The following is an 18,458-nucleotide window of genomic DNA, read 5'->3' on the forward strand; positions in this document are numbered from 1 at the left end:
ATACATTTGAGGAAGAATAGCTCAAACGAGTATTTCAAAACCATTTCGCATTATTTCCGTGTTTATTCACTCTCGGGCTTTATATAGGCCGCTCGATTAACGGACTGGTCTTCTTCTTCATGTTCTTCGCTGCTTTCGCTGAAGTTCAGGTCACCGTTCTTTCGGTGTTAAACCCTCCACAGCAAGGATTTCCAGCCACTTGTCCAATCGGGCACTGTTGTGCAGCCCGCTGTTATTTACCTAAGAAATACTTTACGATTCGCCAACGCACAATAAACAAAGGATGAATAAAATGAGACTAAGTCGTTGGACGTGTTGCCTGGAAACCCAAAATGCACGATCACGTCATGTTGAATGGCGTCTTAGGATTTGTTTATGGCTTGTTGCTAGGCAACTGCGGATACTAAGCCGATAGAAAGATTTATGACCAAAGCGAAATAGAGTTCTAAAGTGTGACGTCATAAAAATGAAATTTTTTGAAATCATGGGATTTGTCAGGATATTCTGAGAGAACAATGTCCAAGAGGTCTACTTGCCAAAAATGAGCATTTCGGGGCAAATTGTCTCTGAGATCGTAGCCCAGTTATGCTTAGAAAACTCCATACAAACCCTTCTAAAATTTTTTGGGTCGACCCCCCAAAAAATTAGAAGGGTTTGTACGGAGTTTTCTGAATATAACCGGCTAACATCTCAGAGACAATTTGTCCCGAAATGCCCATTTTTAGTAAGTAGGCCTCTTAGACATTGTTCTTTCAGAATATCCTGACAAATCCCATAATTTCAGAAATTTCATTTTTATGACGTCATCACTTTAGTACTCTATCGCAATTCGCTTGCGATCCTCGCGTGATCCGCACGCTGCGCGCGCGACAAAATTATATACTCGCTTCGCTCGCTCCGCGAGAATCAAAGCGATCAAAGCAGAAGTTAAGTTAGATTTTTATTATTGTAGTGCGCGCTCAAAGCAGCACACGTCAATGTGTACGTGACTATATATTTTTTTTTACCTCACAGTTACGTTTTTGTCTTGAAACTGAGAGAAAGTTTAATCAAGTCGCTTAAGATAACATTCAAAAAGATTGTCAAATCCATGTTGAGGTGCCGGAGAACTATTAATTCACGAAAAAATGAGAGAATGATTTGCCCACGCCATAGCCCGTACAGCTTCTGCAGATGACAACAACAACAACAGCACTCACCTCTTTTCCCTACTATCGGTAAACAAATTCAAAAGTTTTCTTTTAAATTTACCTTATAAAACATATGGTTAACGCTTCATCGTGTACTGTTGAGTTATGGATGCACTTGGGAGACGTCTTGGGAGGATTGCTAAGCTCACAAGAACTCGAGGTATAAATTATTGACGTCATTAGCGTGCTCAATGGGAATATGAAGCATGCTCGCGCCATTCAATTTGATTAGGCGACTATTCTATTGTAGCTATGTTATAATTGATCACAACATGGTTGTGCAATATCAGGTTGCACCTGGGCTCCCAAACTAGCAAGAAAGTGTGAGATAAAACATTCGTTCCCTGTGGTGCGAACGGACGGTGGTTGCCGGTCGGTGTACGGGTAACGTCATTACCAAATTTTCTAGGATGGATAGATTACTTAGGTATGGGGCTACGCTAAAAAAAGTAAATTTATATATTTATGTAATGCAATTTTTTTTCTTTTATCTTTAGATTTATTAAGTCCGCAGTTAACTTAATTTCTATATAAAAGATATTTTCTCTTATTCTTTCTTTTCATTTATAGGTGGCTTTTATGACAATCACGTCAAAATTCTGCTTACAAGTGTTTAGTAATAGCATTCTTTAAAATATAACAATTAAATATGGTAAGAAGTGACACAATGCATTAAACATCTATCATGAAATTTAGTGTTTCCTACCTCATAAGCTGCCTCTCTCATAAATTGCTTGGCTTTCGGTGTCCAAATAGCAGGCACAGTTAACACCCATTGAGTATCGTCTGTGTTATAATTGTCGTCTCCAGTTCGCTGGCGAATCACTTTGATAGCTTCATCCTTTAGAAACCTGATTGAATGGGCGAAAACTGCTTTAGCCTTCACTGTTTCACCGTTAGCTGCTCTTATCGTCGTTTCGGTGTCCAGTGTCTAAAAAAAATAAATGATAAATAAGTAATTAATTTAATAATTCTCCAGCTTTGCGTTTCGGTAACTGTTCCTTTTTTATTATGAACAAAATTTTAAGCTTTACTTCAGCATAAACTGAAAACTAATAAGAGCCTTCAACCTCAACTTAAGTTCACTTCATTGCTGGTAGGTGTCGTGTCCAGCGCATAACGTGCTAAAATTACGTCATGACTGAAAAGCTCTAGGGCCTGATCGCCCCTCCCAGTACTTATTTTTTAAGAAGAAAGTTTTTCCAAACAATGGGGAGGTTGTACCTTCCCTCGTCTCTATTCAGGGTCAAACTGTTCAAACCACTAAAGTCCTCCAGTCAATATCTTGGTCTTCTCCAGATCTGTCGTGTGTCCAGGGTGATCAAGTTAATGTGAGACCTCCGATGTGGTCAGGTCGCACTGAGTCCCCTATTTGTTCTTAGAATCTTGCCCTTAAAGATCTTTTTATTTCCCCAACATACGAGGCCTCACATGTCTCACATTGTTTGTGACACACTGGACCCACCACCTTCTGTTTCTGGATCTTGTCCTTTTGACGTACTGACAATTGCCCAAGGGTGTTGCTAGGCTTGAAGTATAGGGGGCCCTTTACTGTTTGAATACTCTTCTCAGGTTCTCCGAAACGCCTTTGAAATACGGAATTACCATTGGGAACTTCTTGGACTTCCCCTTCACTGTCTCAACCGTTCCTTTTTATTCGTCCACTATAGGCTCTGGTGTTGCTGAGGCCCCCAAACCAGGGGTTTTGTTTGACCTGCCTAGTCAGGGGTTCGTTAATTACCCACTCTGCTTGCTAGCCTGATGCGGCCTCTATTTTCTTAGTTCTTTGAGGTAACGTACTAACAATTCTCTCTGTGCAGTGCATCAGGGTTCTAACAAATCTTCTCTTATGTTCTGGTAGGTTGGTTACTATTAAAGTTCAAGAACTAATCAATGTAGGTTTCACACTATAGTGTCGATCGAACCGTAACTTCCTGAAGACAGTTACCGTGTCCAGAAAATCCGGTGTTTTTTTTTTCTTTTCTATCCCCTTTTTCTCCACTGTGGTCTCTACTTTCTCTTCAGTAGTCCACTTAATGCTTTTATCAATACTGTTGATGTGTGTCTGTAGCCCTGTCAATGTTCCTTCTTCCGGAATGGTGTGCGTCTTGTTTACTTACCTCTTGCACTCGTTCGGGGGAGGATTAGAAGTGGCCGTAGAGCTTTCTGTTCGCGCGACTCCATATAGATATTGCAGACAATGGGAGACACAGGGAGAATATATTAACATAGAATCAAGGTGAGCAGGAAGGCCCGAGGGCCTCTCAAAATGACCTAATCTTAGCACATTATGCGCTGGACACGACACTAGCCGGCGTAAAAGTGAGCAAGACTTCAGTTGAGGTCAAAAGCTATTTTCAGTTTTATAATATAAGTACAATGTCAATCGGTATAACATGATAATGGATGTCCTTGGAGGCTGTTCGAAAGAGGTTGATTAAAATATAAAAGAGCTTGTAGGAGACAAGTGTGAATCAATTATGCACCAAATGCAAAAGGCAATCCTGTCTAGTTCATTTCACATTGCTAGAATGTTCAAGCTGCACGGTTAGATATCTATAGGAATTTTGGACACCTATTTTAACAGATACTTAATCTTGTACATTTATCGAAATTTTATTGACATAACTAGACGTTCTAATAATTTAATGGGCAACTATATGAACGATGTTTTTTAACTTATGAACATTTTTATTTTATAATTAAGACGTCCATAAAGCTTGTACGATTTATTTATTTATTTATTTATTTATTTTTTATGACACTTTTATCAAATCATTTTTACCCAGGTTTTTATTTTTTGCCCAAATTATTGTGTAATTGTTACTAGAAATTTTAGTCGATGCTGAGTCTGGTTACGGTTTGCCGCCCAGCCATAGCATTTATTTTTTACTCTGAGCATCCAAACGTTTGTACTGTCATAATAGTAATAATGTATTATTATTATAGTAGTAGTAATAATGATAATAATAAGACAATAATAATTTTAAACGACGTTATCAATTTCTTTATAACTCCACAGAAAGCTTTAAAATTTTTTTTTTTTTAATTAAAACATCAACATACATTTCTAAACCCAGTAAAGTTGTTCACCCATATTTCTGGAAAATAGTTTAAATCGGAGGAAACGAAGAACTAATGCAATGAATTAAAGTCATGGAGAATGACTCCTTCAACCGAGTAGCGATGTCTATGTGCAGATTTTAGTAGATCAAGCCGTACGGTTCTAGATCCATGAGATGAAATGTATATTTATATTGCTACTCTATTATTTTCCATTCTAAACTCTTGATAAGCAACTTAAATGAAGACACTGAAGTACATAATCGAAATTTTAAAAATCCATAATCTTAATTTTAAAAACCTTTATAAAATTAGGTTATTAAAGAAACTTAATTTTTGTTTTATAATTTTAGTTTGAGGGCCACTGGTTATTCAGTTGAAGTACTGTCCCGTGTTACCCTCGTTAAATAAAGTTGATTATTATTATTATTATTATAGAGAAAAAGCCGATAAATAATACCGAGACGAGCCACTGAGCACAACAACTAATCGAAATCACTTATATAATCACTTTGTTTCCCAATAAGCCGTTATTTGAGCAAGTAAACATACCTTGTCACTATGCAAAGCCATCTTAAAGTGCTTAAAAAAAAAATACTCTTTTTCTTCGCCATCACCCTCAAGACCTGCATACTTCTCGATCGCTTCGTATCCAAATGAGTCGAACGATAGATCGGGCTTCAGAAGCAGGCATGTCGGGGTTTTGCTTGTTTGGGCACCTTGTTCATTCACCCAGTCCATGTTCATAAATATAGCATCCCTTCCTTGATCTTTAATAAAGGAAAATGCAAATCCACTGTACGTGGTACCAAAGTCAATTGCTACAACTGCAAGGTATGAGGACTTTGGCAAATAGAGGAGAGAATCCTCGAACGCTGTGAAAACATAAAATTTAAAACTGTTTAGCCGTTCATCATGTTCCCTGCAATTCGTATGAGGCCAATTTATTGAATCAAATAAGTTTCTCATTCAGTCATTTTAAACGTTGTTTCGCTTTATATTAAACTTACCATTGGAAGCCATTTCAGATGCTTCAATTGCTCCAAAAGTGTAGATTTCTGATACGTATTCAGTCAAATAGTTTCCTTAGATGTGTTTTTCCAAAAGTCATCTGCATTAGAGAGTTAAAGGGAAAATACCCTAGTAAATGTTATGACGAGAATGCTGATTAAAATTAATCACCCGTGTATTCTTGGAAAAGGGGCGTACTTTTGCATGGTTAAGTTACTTATCACGAACTGCGAAAAAAAAGGTCAAAATGCCATAAACATCCGCTCTTTCTCGGAAACATGACAATGCGATAAACGGCTCAATTAAGATTAAAATATCAAGCACATCTTATATTTGCATACATTTCAAAGGTTATGGAAATTTGAGTTCCCGGACCTTGTTTTCCGCGAATCGAAATACATCCGGGAAACCATATTCTACAGTGTTCTACTTTCTTTTGTTATATTTTCAGAACTTTTTACGTTTTGCTTCAGGTGATGTCGGCTAAAAAGATTTCTAGCTCCAATTCGGTTCGACCAAGTATCGAGGACACTTCAAATTGGCAGAAACCCTCGCTGATTCACAGTGACAATGATACAATGTCAAAGGATGATCTTATTGAGGCCATTACACTTCGACTCACCCGACTGGAGGAGCTGGAGCAGGAGAATATAATTCTGAAACGAAAACTTAATAGGTACTTTCTTAACTATTTCCTTTTCGTGACTGCAGTATTTAGGAAACCATGGATGTGTTATTGAGTGCAGTTAAATTATTCAGCGTACGATCGATCGAAAGTAAAGCTTCCGGTTTTCAGCAAGCTAGAATCTTCGCCACATTCATTTTCTCTTTTTTTAAATTTTTTTTTTTAATTTTCTTTATTTTGACTGGGAAAGGCCTTATATTTTAATTTCGCAACTATTTCATTTCCCCCTCTCGCAGCCTCATTACTCAATGTGAGTGACAAGATTCAACATCTGTGACCTATAAAAACAAACTTAGTCAAGAGCGTAACGCATTAGGCATAAATAATTCCGGTCAGTATAAAACACCGACTGCGGACTGCGGACCACGGACTGTGGACTGGGTATACTTGAAAATACGGACTAGGTATAAAATGTGGACTGCGGACTGAGTATAAAACACGGACTAGGTATAAAACGCGGACTACGGACTATGTATATAAAAATGACTTTAGAAAGGTAAAACCGAGAGAAATGAAAAGCGGACTAGCAAAAACAGTACTCCCAGCTTTAACATTCCCTTGGCTGTTCACGTAGCCTGTTCTTCCCACGGAGAAGGAAGGTCATGCCGGTACTCAAGGCAACTGAAATTAAACTCTGAATTTTATAAAAGGAGGGAGTTAGAAGAGATTTGAATTTGCAGTTTTAAACCAATAAGAAGCACCGAATTTAAAAAAAAATAGTATTGGTGTAAGTCAGATCAGTAAATTTCTTATCGGATGTCACAATTCCGTTTCAAATAAAGCCTTGGGAATATGAGAACTGAATGAAGAACTTCTCAGACGAGAAGGTCAATGTAGGGCATTCTGCGATGCACAAAAGCAGTATTTAGGGGGGAGGGATTACTCACATACGTGAATAATAACCGAAATGAGTCATCCAACGTTATGTTCTAAGCGATGATTATGATGACATGATTTACACCCTGCTCCTGATCCCCGAAGGGTGGTACCGCTGGGAATTCTTGGTGGGGGTGTGGTGCCCGGTTCTCCGAATCCTGACCTTATTGCAGACCAAAAATGCCATTTTCCACATCCGTTTTCAGACCAGATCTCTAAAATCAATACCCATTTTCGGACCTGGCCTAATTTAGCCTGTTCCAGGCTCTCAGATAGTTGGGGAGACTCCCCAGTTTTCTCCCGTTTTATTTTCGTGTTTTCGCTTTCTTAATTGAACGGACCCAACTATCTCAGAGCCTGGAACAGTTTAGGTCTAATTAGGCAGAAATTATGTCATCATTACCAAGTTAGAGCGGAAACAAAAAAATTCTCAAAATGCATTTCGAATTCGCACATTTCTATTTCGTTCTTATTCATTCGGAATTGAAACGATAAATACGTCCATTCATGCACGCTACCGTAGTTCCCTCGAAAACCATACCCGATTCCACACCAAAACGGGCAAAGTGTTTTCAGACCAAAAAGGCTCAGAACTCCTACCCTTCCATTATATAAGGAAGTACCACCCCCGATCCTGACCCCATTCATGATTGTTAGAGACCAAGACAAGGTCTAAAAATGGGTGAAGAAAATAGCATTTTGACCCGGCTCATGATTCAGAGAACCGTGCGGCACACTTCCACCAAGACTAATTTATAGGAGTATTTACAACTTTAACTTACGTGTCTTGTTATTTAGCGATCTTTGATCTTATTTTTCCTTACCTAGAACCAATTAGCACCGTTTTTACCAAAGTAGTCCGTAGTCCGTATTTTATACCCAGTCCACAGTCCGAGGTCCACGTTTTATACCTTGTCCGTGTTTTATACCCAGTCCGTGTTTTCCAGTCCGCGTTTTATACCTAGTCCGTATTTCATACCCAGTCCGCAGTCCGTAGTCCGCAGTCCGCAGTCCGCAGTCCGTGTTTAATGCTGACCGTAAATAATTCTGCAGCAGGCGTTACAAACTGCAATTTTAATCTTAAGTTCACGATCACTTGACAGCATGACGACAGATGAAGAATATATCTCAAGAGCAAAACAACTGTTAGAAGAGAAAGATAATGAACTGCGAAGGCTACGAGAGAGGTAGGACAGACATATTAGTTTGAAGCAGTATATTTCTCATTTCAAAAGGGGTTGTGATCAGCTTCAAACACCCCTTCCCCCACCCTTGGCGGGGGCTTCCTTATTTTACATAAGCCGGGGTAAGTTGGGGTTTTTTTTTCACTAATTTGAGGCTTGAACAAGATTTCTGTTTTGGACCAGCAGCTCTCGAAGACTGTGGGATAAGAAATTTTTCCCCTAAAATATAATTCCGTGATGTCAGTTTGAAAAGGTTTTGTACGAAAAATTCAAAGCAAATAAAAATCCTGAAATCCGAGCGTTATTTCCTGGCTTCGAATAGAGCCCTCATTTGCTATATTAAGAACTGTACAAAGATGCGTCAGAGGTTCTAGATATCCATTCACGTGAGGTCTCAGAAGACTTCACTTTCGCTGTAGCTGGTCTACATCTGCACTCTAAATTTTTGATAGTTTTTTTCTTAGTGATGCTTGATTTTCCTTTTACCACTTTTAAATTATTTACAATTATAAATAGTTTTCTATCGTGGACAGATATTTAGTTGTTAATTTGTAAACAATACGATATAATTTAAAATTGTAAATATTTAACAATTATTCTTTGAAATCGAGGTGAATAGTGGCTACATATTTAAGTAAGTATTCCCAAAGCCACTATTCCCCGAAATTGAAAAGAGTAACTGTTTTAGTATATACACACGAACTGATCTCAACAAAATCAGAGAGGAAACCATTAAAAAGTACGATTTGAATGACAGCTCAGGTCAGCTAGACACGCGAAAGTTTTAAAATAGATCTTTGTAGAATTTTCAAACATGGCAATTCACAAGCTTATCACTTCGCAAACAACAGCGTGATGACTTAAATGGAACCGCTAAAAGTTTGAATTGTTTCCTTACCTGAGAAGAAAAGAAGAGCTTTGTTGTTATCTGTTGACTCGCCAAGTTTACAGCCGAAAAGGTTTGTTGTGTCGTTCTTCGCATGATGTGCTGACAAAAAAATGGCGATTCGGTTCCTCGCGGTAAGGCTTCGTCTTCATGTGGCATTCTTTCTCTTATTTACTTGAAACGTAGAATTTCTGCAAACATTTGCTTTCAAATTTGTTTGTCTTAAGTAAACTTCGTTTTTTAGCCAAATTTTTCTTGTTAGGAAACGCTGAGCGCACGAAACGTCTTCTTCTAGGCGAATAAACGGGAGTTGTAAACAATCCATCGACCACAAAACTCAACTACACTAAATGGAAAAAAGCCATTTTGAATCCTTCGAAGTATTTTCTTGCCTGAAAAAAGTCAACCCTAGGATTTTGTCGACTTTTAAAAGATCCTTCTCTATAAAAATGGGAAAAAAATCGAGCTTACACATTATCCACTCGCTAGGAGGTGAATATTGTTCAATAGTCCGAGATAGCGAACCAATCAGATTGCTCAATTCACCAACATCACTGAGTGTGTATATACTAAATAAAAATATATGTGTAAATAAATAAAATGATAAACGACAAACTTTGAAAAATCTACAACTAGTAATGCTAAATGTCCAAGTCTGATGTTGTTGACATTGACTGACGATTCTACAACCTGTGCAGTCGTCTTCCGAGTCAATGTGACTTGTGTCACGTCAGTTGATAACATCAAACTTTGGTCATTGACTTCATTGGTGATCAATTAAGTCGCGATGTTATTGTTCGTCTGTCAGTTAAGCCGTGAGGTTATTGGCTTTGAAGAGTCATAATGTCATTAGTGCGTTTTTTTCAATATCTGTGTTCGGATACGTTGCAGCTAACTATACTTTAGCAGTAGGCGTTGTTTGTTTTTTCTCTATAATGATAAGGTCTTTTAATCTTGGCAACACTGACGCTCTAAACATAGACTTGGGGAGGGGAAAGTTTTTAACTGATAATTTGTATTCTACCTAAGAGAGAAATCAGCGCCATTTTCACAAATCAATCGCCTTTTTAATCGATTTCAAAGTAAACCTAAAATTCAATTCATCTCTTTGTTTAGCGTCATAGCCAAAGTAAACGCCTAGAATCGTAATAGTGTTACAAAGATTTAGCAAATCAGAATGCCCCTTCCAAGCAGATCTACTATTTCCTAAAGCTGAGGCTTCGGTTTTTTCATTATTTGCTTTTAAACCAGAACACGCACCAAAATTCTTCAGCGCAACGAATAGGTCGTCATATCATCAGCGAAGAGGGAAAGTTTAACATCTTCGTCTCGTATCGTAATTCCCTTAACGCCATCCTCGCCTGCCGTTGTACTGAAAGTACGTCGAAGTCAAACAGAGTTAGAGTAGGTCCATGATGTCGTCTTTAGGTAGTGGTAGTTCAATAGTACAGTTCTTAATAGCGTTCTTAGCACACTGATTCCAACACTCAGACCAACGTCAACTCGGGCCCTGTTACGACAGCGACTATGCCGTACATCACACAGGCACCTCTGAAACTATCGCACGTAAACTACAACCTTAAAATATACGTGTTGCGAAATGGCGAAGTCAACAACTACTAGTTGCTGAGCACCATTTACAGACGAAACACTGATCAAATGGACTGGGACTCTGCGAAATGAATTACGTATTCACAGACTACTATCAACGACCCGCATAGCGGGTTTACTAACTTAAAACAAACGCTACTGAATGGTAGTCAACGGTTCCGGCACCGTACAAACGACTTATTGGCGGAATCAAGAGAACTAACCACGAGAGAACGACTGGACGACTTCCAGTTTGACTAACAATAAACGACTGTTTAACTGTGAAGATAGACGGATCGAAAGGCACCAATGACATTACGAGTCTTCAACCAGAGTTATACCATTAACTGACGTGAAGCAACTCACTTTGAATCTGAAGATGACTACCGCACAGGTCGTCGAAAAACAGTCAGTCACTGTCAACAACAGTTTTATTCAGGACTGTGCTCAACAGGGCGATCATATTCAACCTACTTCTTATAATTATTACTCATGATTGTTATTTAATTTTTTAAACTTAATCTGTGATGTTTTCTATTGCTAACTCGAATTTATGAACATAGGAATGCTACAATGGCCGAAAGAAAGTTCAATATGGATCAAAGTAGAACAGAAAATACGCTGAGCGCCAACAGACAATCCGATCTGGAAATGGAATACAAAGACGACTTTAGGGATGGGGCTCGCGTTGACGCAATCGATAAAATAGAAGCCAAACTGACGAAGCACCAAAAAAAGGGACAAAATTCGATATCAGATCAACTGAAGGCATACAGACTTGCCTGCTTGATTTTTGAGGTAAAGTAATTGAAACATACAAACACACGAAAGGTTGAGTTCAAAGCCAAAAAATTATTCTAATTCAATGACAGTCACCCTTTTGCTTCCCTTTTCACCGGGGAGGGCATTCTTCACCAGCACAGCAGTTATCGACGACTAAACGTCACAAACGCACAGTGCTCACTATGAGCGGGAGGTAATATCGGCCTTTTCAACCTTTAACCACAGCAATAGTCAAATATATTACATTGTAAAGTGACATCCAAAATGCTATGTTTTAGATCTCTTCTTTTTATTAAACCCAAGTGAGAGCTAGCTGTTAATCTTTTGAAAACATTCCCCCACACACACGTTGATTGTGTCATAACGTAAAGATGATTCATACCGACCCTGGGATGGATGGAAACCTAGATTGATTCAGTACCTCGCCATGCAGGAAATACTAAACGCCTTACCTCTGAAATGTTCTCTAAACATACTTATTTGTTGTTTTCGTGTTTGTTCCACGCCCTCAGATATCCTACGAGTGCTCGTCAAAAGCAAGAGAAAGTTTCATTAATTTTTATTCTTCAATGCTGAAGACGTTAGTTGCTGAAGCACCTACTGTTGGCTCAAGTGAGAGCAAATACAGAAAGGTTGAGAATTAGTTTAATAAATGTCGGCAATATTATGAAAAGTTGTTATTTCTTAAAAATTTACACTAATGACTATGCGCGTTTTTCATAGGCCAATTTCTGTTATCAAAAGCATTGTTACCAGGAGTTTATCTAGCGGTGTAAATATGGCCTTAAGTAACAACATACTACACAGATTAGTGCTGTAGTCTGTTTGGGTTCATTATAGGTTACAACACAACCAAGCCAATCCCCTCTTATCTAGCAGGGACAGGTATATGGATCCCAAGGATTCAAAACTCCGTGCAATTCAAGGTTGGATAATATACGGATCCCTTTTTGCGTCAGTATGTAAAGAAAGTTATACCAATTTCACCAAACTTTAATGAGGCCACTTTTTACTAAAACATCCTCACAATGGCCATATCTCAACTACAAATAAAATCGGCATAAACCCTACTCATACCTTGGGCTTTTTGAGGCCCCCCTTGCTAAAAGCTTAAAAAACTTAGAGGCTTTTCCTTAAAAATTATAGCAACCGAGTTTTGACAGCCATGTTTTATTCAAATTTGATCTTTTCCTGTAAAAGGGTTCATTTCTAGTTTTACTTATTCCATTATAGCTTTACTCATAATCTGGCAATGTTCATATTTATATTTTATTCTATGCAATGAGCAGGTCTAATATATGTGTTCAAATCATCATGGCTTTCTTCATTCATCGTCGGTTTTAACTTATCTCATTAGCTTTCTGATGTCAAGCGTTCAAAGCATTCTTCTGTTTCTCAAGATTCATTAAATGAGGTGATGGTGCTTGTAAAGGAGGACGCCTTGAAGCATAGTCTGGAAGCCCTTATGAAGGTACTGAAGACGACAAAATATATTAAGCCTTTTGACAGAAGTTAAGTGATGGTCAGTTACTATGGTTACGAGATATGACGTCATAAGTAGCAGGTGGTCAAACCATTTTTGATTGAAAATGCATGTTTTTTCAACATTTTTCATCAATAAAAGTAAAACTTGTGGATAAAATATCAGTTATGTGTTATTTTATAAGTTAAGCGCAAAAAAATAGAGGATATTACTTGGCTGCGCGGAGATGCGAAATTTCTCTTCGAGTGTTGAAAAATATTTCACGAGTGAGCGCAGCGGCCATGTAATGTTCTATTTATTATAAAAACACCAATGAAATACCAGACCATTTCACTTTAATAGTTTTTTTGGTGTGAAAGGTGCGATTTATTATGTAGCCATAGCAAAAGTAATATTTTCAAATGTGAAGATAACATGTTATATTCACATGTGAGGGTATCAAGTTTTCGGTCGAAAGCTCACCTGATATTTCATTGGTGTTTATGTAGTAAATATTGATTCTCACTGTCTTTACCTGATTTCTAATTCTTGATAAAATCCAAGATGGCGCCAAGATGGTGACCATGTTTGGTGACGTCACAGTCCTCCAGCGGTTCCACCATCCATAGAATATACCTCATCTTGTAGAGAAGACCAAAGGCTTTCTACTGAAGGCAAAATTGTTTCGAAATACTGCAACAAATCAAAAACTCAAGTGGGTTCCATCAACAACCATCCCCCTCCCCTTGTACCAGGGTGGGGGTATGACTTTGCGTGTGCGTTCAAGTGTTAAGATAAAAACAAATCACGCCTTACATTTTATTATTATTATTTTTTATCAAAACATGCAGGGTGCGGGCTCCTGCTAATAATCACATAACACAATGTTGCCTTGCATAATATAATAATTGATGAATTACTCCTTAACTTTGGCGGGAAATTTCAGCTTAGTTTATAGCAGAGCTCCACGCGCGCGAAGCGGAGCACCATGGGTAAGAAAATTTGGTAATCTACCCATCCGAGAAATTTTGGTAATTACGTTACCGTACGCTAAGATAAAGAGCTATTTGTTGGAAGAACAACATGAAATTTTTTTAGCGGCGGTGAGAAAATGAGAAATCCTAGCGGCCACTAGGGTGAAAATGGGCGAGTGAAAAAAAGTGAACAACAACAGGTACGACATTTCCTCCATAAAACGTGTAACTAGGAAGTTTCTGGAAGTTACACGTTGTGGTCGGGCAAAGCAACGACAAAGAAATGTGCAAAAAAAGTGTACTGCACGTGCAAAGTTGTATTTTGCTAATTAGACGTACAGTTGTTTATTCACCGTTCTCGTTGCCTTCGCCGCTTAGCATTACACGATTTTATATTTTGTTTGAGCAAACTATAAATATCGAGAGCTTCGCTTTTAGCCCTGCCTAAATCTATATATTAATGTCACATGTGAAATTACAAAATTGCCATCATGATGGCAACCTTACGTACGTCTCAATGCCAAGATTGCTACAAAGTTTTAAATGTTATGAATGAAGATTTCAAGGCATGAAAAGACGCCTTAGAAAACCTAAATACACGAAAGAGCACATTAAAAAGGATTCTAACGGGTTTTTTTGTCTAAAAATTCTGAAAATTCTTAACTTAAGCTCTAAATGTTTGAGAGTGTGGAGTCTCGATCGATAAGATCCAGGATAAACATGTCAAAAATCCTCGATTGCTAACGTAATTCGTCACCCATGATATTAATACTTAGTCAAATGGTATACTTGTGAAATTAGGTAATAATTTCACTTGCGTTTTGTTCAAATCCTAATATTTTCCCGAGACTAAATTATAAGGATTTGGACAAAAAGCGCGTCGTAAAATTGTTTCCTAATTTTACTTGTCACCATTTGATTACAAATACTTAGCAACCGAAATAACCTTATGGCAAGGAAATAAAAACCATATTATGTGTGTGTTAATCCTGGAACGGCTGTGACGTGCAAAGGTGAAACATCTCGCATGGGACTAAACAATCCAGATAAATTACATTCCTAAGCTTTTTTGTTTTGCAAAAAAATTCCAGTAGAGTAACAAATATCATAACATCGTCATCATTATCATAAATATTGTTTTTCTTTGTACATCTTGAAGAAAAAAAGGGCGGTGCGAACTTTTACAGAGGGTGCAAAACAGCTATGATATGACTACTTAAAACACAAAACATGCGTTGTTTCTTTTTACAGGACGTCAAAAAGGACCTCAAGAAAAGATGGAAAGAAAATGACAAGAAACTTCTTCCAGACCTTGAAAAAAGTCTTAAAAAAGATTTAAAAGGTTACATCGAGTATTGCACCCGATTCGCTTGGCGCATCGTAACTCAAGTTCCACCGTTAAAGGTTGACTATCAAAGTTCAACTTTTAATCCCGCTAATCAGAACGAGAGTCAGGCTTTTTCATTCTCTGCCAAGCAAAGTACCTCTGAAAGCTGGGTCGAATCCCAAGAGCGTAAACAAATTAAGTGTTACGTATGGCCAACTCTTTTGGACTCGGAGAACAGAGTTATAGAGAAGGGAGACGTCGTTTTACACTGAATTGGGGAAGGAATAAATGGGTCATCTTTTTTTTTTTTTAACTAGGAATAACCGTCCTATGAAAAGCTCGCTAATAAGCATTACTATTTTATAGTAGCCATACGTTATTTTAGAGACTTACCTGTTGTTAGGATACTGATTAATAAATCAGCAAAAATAGTTTGATTTTAAAGACAAGGTTCCTGGCACAGTCAAGTGTAAAACTAGCCTGGAAAAAAAAGTGCAGGCGTATTTTTTTTTTGGGGGGGGGGGGGGGGGAGAGCGGCGAAAGCTGCTTGTTTATTCTGTTGTAACCGCCATCTTTGATGTTATGACGGAGGAATATTAGGGAGAGTAAAAATAGTAACCCTTACGGTAGGTTTCGAATTTCAACATGGCGCTTTCGCCAGCAAAACATTCTCGCGCCCGAAGAAAAAAAAATTTCCTTCTGGTGGAGCAAACTTTCAGTAAAAAAAAAAAGCTACCAAAAAAGAAAAGAAAAAAACCCTATTGTATGGACATTTTCTGATTAACTTTTGACATAAGAGTTTCTCTAAACTAAAAAAAAAAGAACAGTAAAATAAAATATTACGTGTGTCGAAATGGAGAGCCATATTTACAGTACATCTAGTTCTCCTTTTTTCATCCGTACCCTATGAAAAGCCGGACTGTCGCCTACAGTAATTTATGGCTAAATTTGTTGTATTGCGCTGCACGTTTAGCAAACTTCGAAGGAATTTTGGGTTTTTCTATTCTGTCAATCATCTTAGCGGACCGATTAGGAAACACATGTTTACTTGCGATTGGTGCATTTTGATGCACTTTGTTTGTTTCTGTGCTTCAAGGTTCGCTGCTTGTGATGGTCCTGTTTCGCACTGTTTCGGGCAATGATCGACTAGTTTTCTTCAAAACTTTTTATGATCTTTCTTATTCTTGTCTCTCGCAAGAATAAAGCAATGTCTGACTCCTGCCCTCAAGAACAATTCCACTCATCATCGAGATTTCCTTTGCTATTCTTGAGCAGTTAGTTTATTCTCAATTTTGTTTTTGCGGCTAAGCTGGGCGAGTGCGTTGCATTGTGATTTGCATTAACTCCACTTCCAGTTAAATGATTGACGGAAGAGAAAAACCGATTCGAAGTTTGCAAACACACAACGCGATAAAACGAATTTGGCCATAAACTTTACCCCATATATATGAATTTACTCACGACGCCATCCCCTTAAACCATTATATAACGTTCAATCCGCGAGTAGTGATTGTTTGAGAGGTTCATGAACAGCTGTTGAAGATGAAGCATTTTGTACTAGACCTAGGGAAAAAAAACATTAAGAAGTGATATCCACCCACACCTCCACACAAGTAAGTCTCTCTGGGTTATGTGCCGGATGTAGTTAATTGCTTGAATCACCTAATATCTTGACTACTGGTTGGCCATTTAACGGTACCGACATTTTTTTTTTGGTAGCCATATAAAGGTTGGTGTAATGTTTCCAAAGCAAATTCAATACTCAACTTATTTATTAAAAATTGGAAAAGGTAATTTTAAACTAGCGCTTTCGGTAATAGTGGAGTTTATGGAGAGCCAGGGACCAACAGCAAGGTCTGATCGAATCTTACTGCAGGGATTTTAGTCTTTCAGCGAGGTGGGTGGTAGTGATGGAGGTTGAGGATAAGTGAGTATTGTGCAGGGTCTGGACTGTGAAGCTTAAAGGAACGAGAAACTTCGATTTAATGACACACACGTTTCCCTTCCACGCTCCAGAACAGCTGAATTAATTTGAAAGCCTTGAGAGAACCATCTTAGAGACTTGTCAGAAATTAGCAGGGGGGGAGGGGGGGTGGAAACAGAGGGAGGGTCACAACTTTTTGAGACTCAGAAAAGGGAGGGATCATGAAAAATGGGCCGTTAAAAGGGGGAGGGTCATGCAAATATAGGCCCGTGAGCATGTAAGAGGTTCACCTACAGAAGAAAAAGGAAGTTCCTTATTTGGTAAAAAAAAGAAAAAAATTAAAGAACAATGGAACATTATGGATATAAACTGTGAAGTACTATTGCAAGAATTTAACAAACATCTACTTTTCATTTATTACACGGCAATGCTATAGAGTCTTATTGCATTTTTATTATGAATAATGTTGTTATTAATGTTATTAGAGTTTTGGCTATCCTTTTCATCACTGTCTTCAGCGTCACCATCAATGCTGCTGTGAGCATCTTGATCATCATCATTTATATCATCAGCATTGATACAATCACTTTCCTCCTCATCATCATGATTTTCATTTAACTTGAAGCTTGGATATTGCTTGATAATTTCCTGTTATTCATTGGTGAACAACCCTTCTCAAAGGCTTATTGGGTATATGGCCTTTGCGTTTTGAGGAGCCCACTTATTCCTTCATAATGAAGAGATAATGGGCCAATAGGCTCTGTAACATTATGCGACACTTGCTGAGGTGCAATGGTTTCAATAACTTTTTTGCAGTTAGCTTCCATTCTTTTTGCCCTAGCTTTTTTTGTTTTCCTTTTATTTTGTTTTTGTTTCCTTGTTTCTTGTTGGCTTGGAATACTGCACCTTAAAGAGCCTGGAACATTATTCTTTCAATTCTGTAAGGTGGGGAGGGTCATGATATTTTAGGCCAAGCTTAAGGGGAGGGTTAGCAAATTTCACTCCCATTGAAGGGATGCGTCACCTAATTTCCGAACCCAAATTTAAAATTCCCACCCCCCCCCTCCCCCCCTGCTAATTTCTGACAAGTCCCTTAGTGACGTAAATCCTTGAAATGACCATTCGCATGTTGAGCTGTAAAAAAATATTAAATAAATGAGTTACATTAAAAAAGTAACCTTACACTCGCACAAAACAAACAAAAAACAAGCAACTACAACAGCAACAAAAAGTTAAGCTGTTCGCAATCGTGATCAATAATATTCCTAGAAATTCGACTTCCGCAATACTACATCCCTATTTCAAGGAAAACCGGAAGTTGTCATGCATACTCGATCCAAGCGACCGTCATGTTTAGCCTATATTTTGCTATTGTGCACATAGTTATTAGAATGAGCAAATAGTGTGGTGTTTAATGTCTCAATATTCCTGCTTTTAAAAGATCATAAACAATAGAACTAATTCAAGTACACTTATTTATTCGCGTTAACAAACATGGTTTCA

At 38.0% G+C, this 18,458-nt stretch overlaps 2 protein-coding genes across 2 annotated transcripts in view; one reads left to right on the forward strand and one right to left on the reverse strand.

Moving 5' to 3' along the window:
• Window positions 1-5,403, reverse strand: part of LOC140922811 (heat shock 70 kDa protein 12A-like) — a 13,295-nt gene extending 7,892 nt beyond the window's left edge. Inside the window, exons 1-3 of the mRNA XM_073372836.1 lie at window positions 5,264-5,403; window positions 4,806-5,128; window positions 1,897-2,121 (exon numbers count right to left, since the gene is read on the reverse strand). Coding sequence (XP_073228937.1) covers window positions 1,897-2,121; window positions 4,806-5,128; window positions 5,264-5,276 — 561 coding nt within the window. The 5' untranslated portion in view covers window positions 5,277-5,403. The remainder of the gene's footprint in view (window positions 1-1,896; window positions 2,122-4,805; window positions 5,129-5,263) is intronic.
• A 297-nt stretch (window positions 5,404-5,700) lies between these two features.
• LOC140923248 (uncharacterized) lies at window positions 5,701-15,509 on the forward strand. Its single transcript, XM_073373332.1, has 6 exons — window positions 5,701-5,940; window positions 7,929-8,012; window positions 11,049-11,283; window positions 11,781-11,900; window positions 12,626-12,739; window positions 14,956-15,509. The coding sequence occupies exons 1-6, from the start codon at window positions 5,741-5,743 to the stop codon at window positions 15,301-15,303; spliced, it is 1,101 nt and encodes a 366-aa protein (XP_073229433.1). The 5' UTR covers window positions 5,701-5,740; the 3' UTR covers window positions 15,304-15,509.
• Window positions 15,510-18,458: the final 2,949 nt, after the last annotated feature.

The sequence above is a fragment of the Porites lutea genome, chromosome 13 (assembly GCF_958299795.1).
Source record: "Porites lutea chromosome 13, jaPorLute2.1, whole genome shotgun sequence".
NCBI classification, from domain to species: Eukaryota; Metazoa; Cnidaria; class Anthozoa; order Scleractinia; family Poritidae; genus Porites; species Porites lutea.